At 41.9% G+C, this 14756-nt stretch overlaps 1 protein-coding gene across 1 annotated transcript; it reads right to left on the reverse strand.

Moving 5' to 3' along the window:
• Nucleotides 1-1722: 1722 nt before the first annotated feature.
• Nucleotides 1723-14601, reverse strand: ERLEC1 (endoplasmic reticulum lectin 1). Its single transcript, XM_026048059.1, has 14 exons — nt 14452-14601; nt 13632-13736; nt 12355-12435; nt 11412-11489; nt 11201-11264; nt 9257-9297; nt 6620-6843; nt 6170-6299; nt 5551-5712; nt 4219-4278; nt 3694-3818; nt 3209-3286; nt 2915-2990; nt 1723-2200 (listed from the first exon to the last, which is right to left on the reverse strand). The coding sequence occupies exons 1-14, from the start codon at nt 14599-14601 to the stop codon at nt 2129-2131; spliced, it is 1446 nt and encodes a 481-aa protein (XP_025903844.1). The 3' UTR covers nt 1723-2128.
• Between the last annotated feature and the right edge of the window lie 155 nt (nt 14602-14756).

Below are 14756 nucleotides of genomic sequence, written 5' to 3' on the forward strand. Positions count from 1 at the left end.
TGCTTTCTGAAGGGCTCTCTGCTTGCTGCTTAACGTAGAGTTTATAAACTGATAGTGCAGCAAATTCTTTGTCTGGGCCAAAGACAGACTGGTCTGCAGCCAGGACCCAACTCAGGACCCACCTCAGTTCTGTCTGAGGTAGACAGAACTCAGGGAGACTTAGTGAGAAGTTGGTCCGGGTAATTATGGAGGCAAATAAAAGAATKTTAGAGAAACGAGGTTAGATGTTTAATTTGGGAGAACATTGCTCCTTGTGCCTTTTCTAAATGCTGCTGGTGAAAACATAGGATTAGAATTCAAGCATCTTTTTGCTTTTCCCACAAACTTCAGAAGAAGATTGGGAAAAAAAAATCTGTGTAGAAGATGCTCTCATTTCCTAGTCTATGTTGACCTATTGCTAGACCATTAAGGTACAGATAAGAGCAGGAATAATGACTCAGAATTTGTATGTCATACCATCCTATCATCTTGCTGCTGCTGTTTTTTCCTACTATACAGGATATAGCAAAATTAGCTCTTACATTTCAGCCGTCTAGCAGCTTAACTTGGTATTGTGGGTGACATTCAGCTAGTCATATGCCAAATGGTTGGCAAATTTCTGTGTGACATCAGACATGAAACGCCTACCCCTTGCACAAGAGCTCTAGGAAAGAGGAAACGTGCAGCTGCCTTACCGACAAGGAGCAGTAATTAGGACACTGAGCACACACAGTTGCTACAGACTGAAATAGTGCCCAGATTTTGCTCACTCCCAGTATAATCATCCTAGCTCAGGCTTTTCGCAGAATTGCCTAGCTCATGGTGATGGAACTTAAGGCAGGATTAGGCATATGGAAATACTTGCTAAGTTCTCTTGCAGCAAAAGTCTGCTATTTCTTTTTCCAGTGTGTAATTAGAACAGGGTACATCAACCTGAAGGACACACGGGTAATCTTGTCTTGYTCACGATGGTCAGGGTCTGAGTTAGATAGTGGCTTGGAAAGGGAACCCAAGTGGGTGCCAGGCCTCCAGTGCTCCCCCCCGGGATAAAATCCTTGAGGGCAGGTTGGCCAGAAAGCACCAGTTCAAGCATGTACTTTTTTAACCTCCCCTTGGAAAAATGTTGTTTACAGAAATGCAYTTTAGATCCTGTGGTTATATCATACTTCAGATATCCAGTCCTTCAGCTTCCATTTAGGAATATGTAAAAAAATGGTAAAAAAATGAGACAAACTCATTTGCCTGTGCAGAAAAAAACAAAGCAAACAATGACACCTGCCCCCTCCCCAAACCCAGACCCTTATGTGTAAGGTAGACACGTCGGAGGAAACCAGACCTCCGTTCTGGTGTTGTCCAGGTGGAAGATAGGTGCATGTACTGAGATTTTGTCACTGAAAAAGCAGCAAGTCAGACAGCTGCAGAACACACTGCTGAACACACACAAGTCAGGGCGTTGAAACAGGCCTAGTGTTGACACAGAAGTGTTAAGATTATAGATCACAAATATTATAACCTGAGCTTCCTCCCATGCAAAAAGGGAATGAGTGACTGCTGTTAAGCAAAATAAATATATTCAAATGAACGCTCCGGCATAGGTACCTATAAGTAAAAACAGGTCCTGAAAAGCCACCCGGGCTGGAAAAGGGATAACAGCGGGGCGGGGAAAGCAGGGTAACAGGAAGGGCCTGTGCCATAAATCAGTTGCAAATGGTCAAAATGATGCAGCGTTTGTGTTGGAACAACTCGTGGTCTTCTAGTGGCTGCTGAAGGCTCTTGAGCAGAACGTGGTTTCCCTCTTCCGTCCTTGCTGCTGGCAGCTGAACTTGTCACATGAAGCTGGGTCTTGTCTGCGTCTCCAGAGTGATAATTTACACCTCAATAAGGGCGACGGTGTCAGAACTCCTCATACACAAGTCAAACAGGAAGTGCAAGACAGGATTTTAATTGTTAAAAGTTTATCAATAACCTCTTATATACACATAGTTATACACAAAGTGGTTCACGAGTCCCCMTCTGACAGAGTCCTGCTGGTGTGAGGTTGGTTGCCTGCAGCTTGGCTTTGCGGCGGTGCCTCGCAGGACGGCGCTGGCGGGGAGCAGGGCCGCGGCGCTGCTGCCTCTCTGCCTTCCCTCACGGCTCTCGCTGCTCTCTAGCTGGGCACCGACAGGAGCCCATATTCATCTGCTGTATCCAGAATCTTACAGATGACTGGAGACTCCACCTTGAACATGAAAGGTCAAAATGTTAAAAACTAAAAGTATTGACAAGCTTTTACAAAAAAAAAAAAACAAAAAACAACAATGCAGCAGAGGTTTGCAAGAGAATCATTTCAGTAGATCACAACAAGCGGAGTTTTTAGCATCGCTTTGCAAAAGCGGTAATTTCTACTTTTATTTCTGTAGCATATGACCAGTGTAATTAATAATAACCCTCCTTTTATTAAGCAAATGCAATTGAAGAAAAAGCTGTATTTGTTTAGCRACTATGTATTAGGACTAAAATATACGACAAAAATCTTTTGTGCACAGTCTTTAAAAATAATTTAAACAAAATAGATGAGAGATATAGTAGGAACACAGAGGTGATTATAGGACAACAGCTTAGTAAGATTTAACGACACTTAAATGAACCTTCTTAAGTGTGTCTGAAAAACCTACCATGTCTTCATCCGTGATTTCTACATTCCCTTGCCAGCGTTGCATTAACACTACCAGCCCTGCCAGAGCTAGTAGATATAAAGGCTCTCACTTTAGTAGAACAATCTCTTCCTCTTGTCAAATTCAACCCAAACCTTTGTTTTTATTCTTTGGCTGCCACAAATACAGGCTAAAGTCAAACCTGGTCACACACTTTCCATGTAACGTGTGCCAGGCACCTTGAGACGTGCTCTGCTAGGCAACACCTGGTCTGAGGGAGTCCAAGTGGGTTTACGTACCCCAAGAATGTATTGGCAAGAATGAGGCTCTAACATGTATATGGTTACAGCATGCGGGGAATCAGATTCTTTACATCTGAAAAGGAAAACAAAGAGAAAAGACTCAATTTGCTACTGAAAAGCACAAGACTAAACTATGGATTTTGCTGGTATCTATAGCATTTTTGCAAAGCTCAGGGAATGCTTTCTGAGCTGTATGAAAAAGACAGCCAAGGCTTCCTCCTCAGACATATGAAGCAGAGAGGAAACGTAGGTCTGAGATGAAATGTACATTTATATAGAAGGTTAACTTACTTCAACTTCACAGTCACCTGCCTTGGCTTGTCTGTTAAGTCACACACATCTCCGTTTCCATAGAAATGAGACACCATCCTGCCAAAAAAGTTTGGAATGAGAAAGTGTGGAAATATTAAACGTGAGAGTCTTAAAAATTAAAGTCTTAAATACACAGCTAAGCTGCATAATAGCTCATAATTCTCCAGATTTAACTCCCATGTACAGAACCCAAAAGCAATATATTGTATTTAAATTACCATAGAAGCAGATCATTGTTCACTGTTGGAAGATTTMTTTGTGTCATATCCAAAGTGTTCAATGATCTTTTTGGATGTTCTATGTCTACTGGGGGGAAATCTGTATCATCTTCTCTTAATAGTTTATCAATTAGTAAAATGAGTATTCACAAATGCAGAAGAGCCTCCCGTACTTCCTCTTCTCCTCCCCCTTGCTAGGAAGGGACCAGTCCAGGAGCCCACGGGCTCAGGTGCCTGCAGCCCTACCTAACTGTCTGCGTGCCGTCTTCTCGGAGATAGTAGGTCCTGGCCGCGTTCTTCTTGGACCACTCGATGTGCTCCTCCCTGTTCCACGTACCCACAACCACAGAGGTCTTCCCGCTTTCCTTATCCTAAGAGAGGAAAAGCTGGTGATTGCCCTGTATCCCCAGTTTAACGGTGAGGAAGCTGCAATGACAGGTGGCTTGTCACTTCAGAGCAAGTCTTCTACTGGCTGCAGTACCCTGTTCTTGCATTTGGCTCAGCACAGTATGAGTGAGCTTGCATGAAGGATCAAGCCTTAGTTTGACTGTCTTTTCACAACAGCCTCTGTGGCTGTGCAGTTAGACATGTGTTCCAAGGAGCAAAACAGCTCCTGGTTTGGGTTGTTTTTACAAATGTATTTCCACTGCCTCCACTTAAAAAACAAAACAAAACAAAACACAAAAACCCCCTCACTCTTACTACAGGCCTTTGGGTTCAATGAGAGGAGCTGTAGCCATCTAGCGGCAGAATGTCAAACACTGAGCTCACCTCGTGGTACTGGTGCACGTATTTGCCATAGCAGAACTCGTACTTCCACCAACCAACCCCCTAAGGAGAGAAATCAGTTCAGTTAGCACAAAAAAGGCCCAAACAAAATACCCGACCCCCAAAACACACAGGCCCAGCTTTCTTCCTGACCCTAAATCACCAAGTATTATCGCTGAAAACTGCATCTCCAGGAGTCAGATACAGGGTTCAAGCACTGCACTGGACATAAATCTCTTATTAGACTAATTGATACAGGCAAGAGATGGAATAGATGAGGTTAAGTAAAGAGAATCTCATTTTTATATGGMCTGATTGATCTTGAAGATCTACAGCTTTCTGTAAAAGCTGTATGTGTCCTCCCACTTTATGGTTTTTACAACGTGTTTTGTCCTTTCAAAGACAGGTAAAACATCAGCCTCGGCTGTTCTCCGAGCTTCCTTAAGTAAATCTCCYTTTTTAATGCACTGTCCTAACTGCTTCCTCCCTTTATAGTTTGCTGAATTTTCTCAGATTATTCTTCTTATTAACAACATTAGTGCAGAACAGTTTTCATTATCTATTATTCAAGGAAGTTGTAACAAAAAGACTRAAGATACCTTTCAGTAAATTTAATAGCCTAAACTTACAAGTACATAAGTCTTCCCTGTATCAGGAAGAAGAAAGGCAGCTATTATGCTTGTAAATAATGCTGTTAAAACATGGAAGTTGATTTGGCTTGTGCAATGAAAGCTCCAGTGCTATTCTCTAATAGTAAAAGACTTCAGTTTTGTATTTCACCCAGCATGGCCAGGCAAGAATTAACTATGAGGCTAGGCAAGAATGAACTATGAGGCATTTGAAAGTCACAGAAATATCATTTACAAATATTAAGCTCCTACTTTCCATGCTTCTGGCCACTGTGAAATTGGTTTATGTCCCAAATAAATTTCTCCTCCAACACACAGCAGAATGAGAGCATTTAGTGGGGAAGAGAGACAAAAACACAAAGACAGACCCTATAGATACCTGAGAATGGGGCACAATGAGCACAATGCAACACTGTCAGAGAAGTGAGTTTGGAAGCAACCAAGTGAACAAAAGGTAATATCCAGAACTAGGTAAAAGACCCACAAGAACAGAGTAAAATTAAATCATATTTTCACTTATAGCTAAAATTACTAGTATTTTTTTTTTTTTAAGGAAAAATACCTGTTTTGTTAATGAGAAACAAAGCAGGTCTCTGCTGAGGACAAAATTTCAACRATCAAAGTTCATGAAAAATTAAGAATTATATAAAAAAAGTATGTATAAGTAAAAAGTAGCTATTTTACTGCACATACATTTACTTCTTACCCCATGGAAGCAGTAGGAACCACTAAGAAACTCCTTTATAAGTTGGTCATCAGTCAGTTTGGAGATATGGGTTGTTCCCACAGTCAAGAGTTGGTGGTTTCCAACAGCAACTGGTTTATGGATGGAAGAAAACTTCTCTTCTTTTGTTGAATGCATTTCTTCCTGAAATTAGAATATACATAAATATGCCCATTTAAGACTTTATATGCCCCTTGCTAAATCTAATATTACATAACTTCTTATAGACCATAAAAGTGGTAGGCTGTGGGAAAAACTATAAAATATTTTGTCAGTGCTTTTTKCACAGTCTTCAGGATAGTTGAAAAAAGCTGGAAGGTCAAAAACCTATAGGCTTAGTAAACTAGTAGGCTAAGGAGGCTTTAAGTTTGAGCTTCTAGTTTAAAACTTAACTGATTTATTTTTCTTCTAACTAGGGTAACTTATAGATGTTTTCAACAAACTTATAAAGACAATTTGAAAGACTGATAGGGTCTTAGATGGTTGGGAAGAAGTTGTGAATAATTCCACTGAAATTGAAGTTAAACATATTGAAACATGGAAAATATTATTTTCCTGAAAAAAAAAAAAAAGAAAAGAAAAAAAAGAAAAGAAATCCTACCTCCTTAACTCTTCTAAAAGGCATCTTCATCAATTCTTGCTGTTTCTCCAGCTGTTCCAGGTTATGGGGTTTAAGTGGGGATCCTGGTAGTGACTGGCAAAAGATGTCATTCACAGGGGAAGCCCTGAACCTGTCCAAACAAGTTAGGGATATATCACTTACGTTCCTTAGAACTTATTACTGTTGTTTACACAGGTATGCCAGCACACTCTCACTACTGCTTAGTAGCTCAGAAGCCTCTGCTAAAATCTTATGTTTTAGAGTTTTTTATTACAATCACTACAAATATCCATTGGACTGAGTAGCGTCTATCTTTTTTTCTTGTACAGAGAATGTCTAGAAAGTTTTGTACAAGAAACCACAGCTGGACAAAAGACTTGTATAGAGGCACGCATGCAGGGTTGATGAAAATGTGGAGTCCCAGTGTTAGCCAAGATTTGGGTACCGTACCTGTATTTAGGATGGCTGCAAAGCAGAGGGGTCAGTATAACCACTTCATATTCACAGGTGGTGATTTCGGCTACGGAGAGGATCTCGTGCTTAGCCTCTGGGTGGCAGATGTACATCACCGTGCTGGATCGGGGCAGGTTCTGTCGCAAGCTGCAAGGAGTGCCGTTTCCCATTTCTACAGGGTAGTACGGGGTCATCTGCCCTTCTATATTTTTTGTAGGTATCTAGGTGAAAGAAAACCAAAGTTAAGGGTCACAATAAGGTTCCTTGCCTCTTGCTGCAGCCAGGCAGGTTCTGGTTCATTGCCTCCAGCAGAGCACTGCACAAATGCACCAAGCCACCCGAGGCTGGACCGCAAAGCGCAGCCACGTCTGGTAGCAAAAGCAGCTGCAGCCTCTATAGGTTGCCCCGTGTTTCAATTCTAAGAAATCTTGCCAGCCAAGTGCTACGTTTTTCAGAGCTGCAGCCCAGGAGACACACAGGAGGAGCTCTGCCAGGCTCAGCCAAGGTCTGGCCGAGCACGTTGCCTTCACTGCAGTGCCAGGTCCTGGAGACCACGGCACCGGGCAGTGCTGGTCAGGTCTCTGCACCGCACCCCGTACCAGATAGTCTGCGTTCACCCCTGCGCAGAGCATTTCAGCCACCCCTTACCTCCTCTAACAGAAAGTTCACAATACATACAAAGTAACAATACATACAAAGTAAATCCTACCTGATGAAGTTTGAAATCTTCATCTACAATACTTTTTTTAAAGAAAGCTTTCTAAAGTAAAGGTACTTCACATACCCCAGGTAAAAACCTTTCCTTCCATTTCCTTCATTTTGTATGTATTTTAAATAATATCTCTTCAGACTTATTTCTTCATCTTTAAAAATGCTTTTCCAATAGAAATGTAGCAGCTCAYTAATGGCTTGTGAATACAATTACTAGTGGTGCATAATCATGCCATCTATTTTTTGTGCAGACAGAATATTAAGGGCACGAGAAGCTGGAGTCATAATCGGATTTATGTGTTCAAGTTTAGAACGATCTTCACTTTGGAAGATTGACTCKTTAAACTGATCAATTCCGCCCTCTCCCGGTTCCTATCCTGAGTGCTGCTGAAGTTCCTGGGTACCCAAGTTCTGCTTATGCAAAAGCCATGTTGGAATCCACAGGAGACACTTTTCTCGCCCCACGTGGTTCCAGCAGGTGAATGGTGTCAGCGCACTAGAGACCAGGCGCTGTGCTAGGTGCTGGTGCCGCCATCCACGCTCACGACACCAACCCMGGAGACTTGTGATCTTTTCTGTCTCCCCTCCCTCTGTTATCAAACACATGTTAATCTTGTCATAGGCCATTGACTGTGTCCAACTGAAACTGTTCACCATGACTGAATGAAGGGGWATGATATTTATGAGGTGAAAGAATGAACATGACAGTAAGTTAATTGTTTAGGCACCCTTTGCCTCCAGTGTCCCTCTGTTCTATCCCTGAATATTCAAAGCTGGGAATTGACTCTATGTTCTGACTGTGTTCAAACTGGCTGGTAAAAGGGGTGCCAATGCCCTCCCTTCCCTTCAGAAGGCGCAATTTCTCCTTAAATTCTGAAAGACTGCCCAAGCATCTCACTGAAGACACGCAAGAGTAGACAGTTATTGTCTGCACCCAACTGAAAGGCCCCTGTGTAGGATTTCAGATAAAACCTCAGCCTCAGTGGTTCTTTTTGGTTACTTTAAGTAAATCCTTCCTGTGTTGTCTGCCTTCTCCCTTTCATGGCTACAGATTCCACTAAAATTGCAAATTGAAATTCTTTGTAGACTGAAGATAGTCTATGAACATCATAAGAACTGCTGAAAAAGTTAGGAAAAGATTTAGCTTATTCTGAAACTACCTCCCAAATGCATACCAAGAACATCTGTTTTCTGAGATCCACCAAAAAACAGGAACCACTCTGCTATGTAAGTTGGTACCACAAAGAACATGCAGACAGAATCCGATTTCAGCAATTAACATGAAAGACAACTGGAAATAAGGTAGGTATATGTTTTTTTCCCAGGTCAGTTCTGTTGTTGCTAGTTCTGAACTTCAAATATTTAGGTAGTCCATTATAAAAAGTAACTCAGAATAGAGTTTTTGGCCCTAACCAAATACAAAAGTTCTCTCATAGAAAAGGGTAGCACAGAGTTTTATGGGATGGGCCAACAAGTCATTGGGAATTCAGCAAGACTAGTGCTGTAAGGGTTTGTTAAGCGTTTCTTCTTACCCCAAATGCATGCAGCTACCATTAAAGGAATCTCCTCTGACTAAAGGAATCTCTAGCTGCATCTGTGATGTAGCTAGAAAAATGCTGCTGTAATGGAACTTGGTGTTTGTGTGCGTATTGTTTTCAGAGTGGAAGAGTAATTCTTTCTCTTTCAAGCTTAAGATTTGAACAGCTTTGAAGTCCAATAACTGGAAGGACACAAAACTCGATATAACAGATAAATAAGCTTTTTGAGGTAGGACTGATAATCAAAAGTGAGAAGAGTGCAGCTCAGGAAAGCAATTTCATTTACTGATACTAATTTTAGTAGGGCACTAATTATTTAATGTCATCATATTTAAATTGTCCCTACTATTGATGGCAAAAATTAAAATAGATGTTTTTCACTTGCCTCTTTTGCACTCTCTTTTGGATTTTCCTTTTCTTCTTGATCTAGGGAATAATTAAGAACGAGGTAAGCATAACGTTTYGAACTTGAAATAAAATGAAAGTATATACACAGAGAAGTTTGTATGTTTTGTGTATTTGCTAGTATTCTTTTCATAAGCTGTCAGAGTCCATTTCACCAACGTGCAGGTGGTGAAAGAGGAAAGAAAAAGAGGAAAGAAAGGAAAAAAAAAAGAAAAAACCCAAACCCAGTGATCTGGGATTCAGAGCAAACAGAACAAAATGCGAGTCAGCATCTTGAGACAATTTTATGAGTTTGTCAGACAGGCCAAATTCAGCCCTAGAACAACAGTAAGGTCATATAGGCCAGAATAATATGTCATTACTGCTGCTGTTTGAGGGCAAGCTGACTGCTGCTTTCACAGTGTGTGAATTATAGGCCAGGACAGTAACAAGCAGGTAAGTACTTCAGCCCACCCCCTAGTCTCAGCAGCTACACGAGCTGGAGGAAGAAGTTAGGCGAGGGTGCATGGCACAAGGGTGATCAGGAGAGTAAACATCAGTACTAGGGGAGTCACAGGTTGGCAGAGGTTAAAGCTCTCCTTAGCAATCTCAGCTGTTTCAGGACATAGTCTGGATCCCACTCAGAGTGAAAGAATGGAGAGAAAGGCAGTTCTGTCTCCTCTTCAGTAGTTCCAAGCTTACTGTGGACTCATCTCACAATCTATTTGAATTTTTAAGAGAAGTAGCATCAATTGTAGCTGTATAGGAAGCACACAAAGAGTAAAATCTGCCACCCAAGCAGAAAGGACAGAGGGCCAGCATCCTGAAAGTCTTGGATATGATGATCTGAATTATCACTACATGCAATTTTCTAGCATCTAGCCCCCAAGAAAAGAGTCGTAAAAACTGCATATCTGTTTTCTGTACAGCAGCAGCTAGGGAAAAATAGGCACTTCTGCACAGGATTAGTAACAGTACAAACACTCTAACTCGATAATCAGTGCCAAAAAATGCAACGTTTCTAAAACTCTCTGTTCAGAAGAAAGACACCTAASTGAAGGCTGCAGGCAGCCATTCAAAGACAGGGAGTTTATAGCTCTGAAATCTTCCTAGGTCATAGGCACTTAAGCTATCATTTTTAGGAGGAGGAAAATAGTGGCATCCACTTTTTTACAAACCAGCTCAGAATTTAAAAAACTACTCAATGCTGATGTATTTTCTATTGTTTCTACTTAATCTGATGATGGGCACTGAATTTGTGGATTTTTAGAGTTCTTTGGACTAATGTAATGCCAAAGTGCTCAGCCCTGTGTAGCAGGGAGGCAGGTRTTGGCCGGTACAAACAGAACTCCCAGCACCTGCAATAATGCAAGTGCTTAGAAAATGAGCTTGGGGCTCAGCTGCCCAAATTTCACTGAATTTCCACTTCAGGCACTTCAGTATTTTTGCAGATCCGTGCTTGAAGTCTTTCAAGCAATTCCAAGGATCAAATTCATCTGCAAAAGCCATGAAGCTGTGGTTTGTACACTACGCTTTATTAGAGAATAGCAGAGCCCAGAATGTGCTGTGCTCTCTSTGCCCTGCTTATAGCTTGAAAGACACTTCCCCCCACTCAAAAAGAGAGTCAGTCATGTCAAGCAAATATCAGTTCTTTTTTTCTTTTTCTTTCTTTCTTTTTTTTTTTAATACTACATGTTTTCTCTATCTGACCCTAATTAGCTATTGTATTTTATATAGTATGGCAAAACTGACAGGATGGATGTGATGTGAGGCACTGAAAAGGAATTAACAGAAAATAGATTTTGGAAGAAAGAGTAATCCACAGAATTCCACTACCCTTTCACATTAGAAATAGTTTTCTACAGAAGTTCCAGCGCATTTCTGAGAATGTAGTAATTAAAGCCAAAATAATTCTTTAGCATCAACAAAATAAACTAAAACAAACCTGGTTCTGACAGTGGGTTCTTTATCATCATATTCCCAAGATAGTATTCTTGGATGTTTATTTTCTACAATCAAAAAAAAAAAAGTTAAAGTATTTCAGTTATCATTTCCATACATTTTCAAGGGCATATGATTTCAAGTCTTTTTGAAAAGTTAAACAGATATATAGTAGCAAAAAGGGAACTGAAATTATCAAATTGCAAGAAACCTACTTGACCAGTTTCTTTCTCTTCATGATATTGACGGATATGTTTTCCATGGCAGACTTCGTAAGTCCAGTAAGATTCAATCTTCAAGAAAAAAAGGGGTGGGAAAGAGAAAAAAAAAAAAAAAAAAAAAAAGACATTTTCAATTTATATACACTACCAGAAAAAGGCATTTTTCCAAAAACTTTTGGCTTTAGCAGTAAAAACATCTGGCCCAAGCAGGTGGGTAAAAACACCCTCACATGCAGTAGCACAACAAATGGCCTCAGTGCTGCCTAAGGATTTTAACTTGTTCCAAATAAACACCAATGACAAAATTTCTTTCATTTCTGCACAGACATAACACAGCAAAAAGAAGAAAAAAATGGTTGAGCTAATTTTCTCTTTACCACTAGGGCTAAGCTGGTGACTCAGCACACACTGCTTTTGCGCTCTGGGCAGATATGGACTGTTTATCAATTGGGCTTCACCCTCCCTCCCCTCCTGTAGGACTCCCGAGAGATCTGAAGGTTCTGTCACTTGTTGGTCCTCAACAACCACTTGTTTGTGAAGAGGTTTGAGGAAATGAACTTTTAAACAGTGATGTTAGTTGGTTATCTAGAAGCACATCTGTTTTGATMTTCTAATGTTTTCTGAGGAATGTTTTTCATTATAGACTGTGTGAAATATTAGGGCTGGACTCCTAAAAGTAAACATTTTAAATCCTTATTTGTAAATTGCTACTGCAATCACCCTGTTGTTTTGTATCCCAAGATCTCCCGCTACTTAGACTATTACACTAACATTAAGATAAAATTATCAAGATGTAGAAAATTTGTTTCAGATTGAATTACTACCTGAAATACCCTTATTTACACAGTTGTCAGCTACACTGAACCTTGAATGTTAAAATGAGCTGAGCTGTAAACTTGTGATAAACATGCCAAGTATTGGTGTAGGAATAACATACTCTGTACGAACAGCTACTTTGCTTAAAAAGGGGTTCCAACAATTCTCCTGGAGTAGGGCCTTTGTAGTCCTTCTCTTCTTCCTAGAAGAAAACGATTATTTCAATTTATCAATATTAAAGGCAGTAGACATTAAATGTGTAGTAAATACTCATTTAAAATAAATAAAAACTTATTGCAAAATTAAAGACATAAAAACTCATTAATTCCTGCCGTGAAAGGACTGTGTTGAGATTAGAAGATAATTTAGTTAAGAAAGGCCAAATAAGAGTTACAAATCAAGGAGTTAAAACAGAAAAAAAAAATCTGTGCTTTTAAGACATACATGTATTCCAAAAGAGTAGTAGTTCTCAACTTGCTCATATCAAGAGTGGCAGCTTGGGACACGAATAGGAAAATTATCCAAAAAAATTTTAATTTGGTAATCAGCCTCAATGTATTCATGCAGTGCAACTGGAATACCATACAGCTTTTAYTGAGTTAAAAAAAAAGTGGATCAGAAAGGCAGACATAATATTGTACAAGTTGATTTCTGCATATTTTTTACTCTGCAAATATATATGCTGTTGAAAAAATATGCACTGTAAAGTTCTTTAGAACTGAAGGTTTCTCACCTATGTGGAGGTACTCTGTACTGTCAGCCACCTCAAGGAGGAAGGCTCTGTCAGAATGGGGGGTCCCTACTAGTGGGGGGACAGCCTCTCTGGGCAGTCCTTTTTTTGCACAGTGTGAACACAAGAACCATTAAAGACCAAGGATAATCCTCATGAATTTCCAAAAGCAAAGACGGACCTCCTCTACTTTCTTCTGTATAAGCAAAGCTGTTCATATGCTTTAAAACTCAAGCCCTGGGTTGTGCATTCAGTGTTTTCCACTCCGGGAGAAGATGAAGGAGAACGAAACTTTATTGGCATAGAATTTGACAATGCTATTTAAAACACAGCAAGTTTTTAATCAGCGTTGATTTTTTGCTGACATTCCAGAAAGAAACGTCATGATGGGGATGGCCAAACCTATCAACTAATAGTGTACCTGAGCAACCATATGTTACAAATGAGCACTTCCAGACTGCTCAGAGGGGCTGCGCTTGGTATAGAGCTATATCTAAAACCAAATGAACGCGTGCATATAAATTGYGTTCATTGCTCTGTAGATGATTTTCCCTTTTATAGGGGAAAAAATGGCTATTTTAAGGAAAAAAAAAGGTTATTTCAGGAAAAAAAAAACACAGAAGTTGTTGTAGGGACTTACAATTATGAAAAATGTCTACTGAACTTACCTCATTGCCACTGGATATGAGCGGAAGAATACATTTATATTTTTCTTTATCCACAGTGGTCATGATGATGAAGTTATCCTCTTTGTACAGAACACCGCTTGTGGGCTAAGGGAAACAAACAGCCTCTGAATTAGTCCGGATTCTTTTTTAGGTGATACCTGTTAAAAACAATCCCAAATGCACGAACAGGAAAATTCATACAGGCTGATGGTGCAGGCGGTCCAGAACATTTATTTGGCTTTAATTATATCAAAAAGAATAGTTTGGCCATTTAAAGTGCTCTGCTGGTATTCGCTTGTTTGGTTTCTTTCCTTGTTTCGCTCCTATTTCCATCCACATTCCCGCTGTCATGTGCGCTCATCCTCTCGCTCCAGGGCACGTATTTCCAAATCAAGGATTTCCAACCACCCTGTGCGGAACTTCTCTTCTTTTGCATGTTTTACACCTGGAGGCCAAGGGCTGCGTCCTGCTCTGACGCAGCCAGAGCCCCGGGCGCTGGGCAGCACACGTGTTGTCCTCGCAGGGCAGCAGCAGAGCCGGCCGCAGACCCACGCGAGCCCAGGCCCGCCTGGCCACCRCCACTGAAACCGCGCGCTCGCCTTGGAGGCGCTGCTCGGAACGGCTACGCCGCGCACCCCGCCGCGACAAACCGCCTCGGTCCCACGGGGCCTTCAGAAACAGACCCCGGCTGCGCCTGCACTGATCGCCCCTGGGGGGGGACAACGCAGCCCTGTAAATATCAGTGCCCTTAACGGTTAGTAACTGCCCCTCGTCCCCCCRCCCGCGGCCGTTGGCGGCGGCCGTTGGGCGCGGCACCCACCAGGCTGAGCTCGGTGCCGGGCCAGTTGACCCTGAAGGGGATGTCGTCGCTGAGGTGCGGCGCGGCCCGCCCGCCGCCCGCCGCGCCCGCCGCCCACGCCACGAGCGCGCAGAGCAGCGCGCCGGGCGCCGGGCCGCGCCGCGCCGCCATGGCGCCCCACGCTCCGCTCCGCTCCGCTCGGGAGGCGCCGAGGCGGCCGCGGAGCCCCCGGCCCCTGCCGCCGGCCACGTCTGCTTCCGCCGGCGCCGCGTCACGGCCGCCGCGCATCAACATCCGGGGCGGCCACGCGCCGCGCCCCTGCAGCC

Source organism: Nothoprocta perdicaria, unplaced genomic scaffold, assembly GCF_003342845.1.
Source record: "Nothoprocta perdicaria isolate Ctin4 unplaced genomic scaffold, notPer1 scaffold_51, whole genome shotgun sequence".
In the NCBI taxonomy this organism is placed as follows: Eukaryota; Metazoa; Chordata; class Aves; order Tinamiformes; family Tinamidae; genus Nothoprocta; species Nothoprocta perdicaria.

Coding starts and splice junctions, on each gene's coding strand:
- ERLEC1 (XM_026048059.1), bottom strand. CDS start 14,601: ATGGCGGCGCGGCGCGGCCCGGCGCCCGGCGCGCTGCTCTGCGCGCTC. Junction 6,844..9,256: donor CAAAAGAGAGTGCAAAAGAG/GCAAGTGAAAAA, acceptor TCTTTCACCTAG/ATACCTACAAAAAATATAGA. Junction 2,201..2,914: donor CTTGCCAATACATTCTTGGG/GTACGTAAACCC, acceptor TTCATGTTCAAG/GTGGAGTCTCCAGTCATCTG.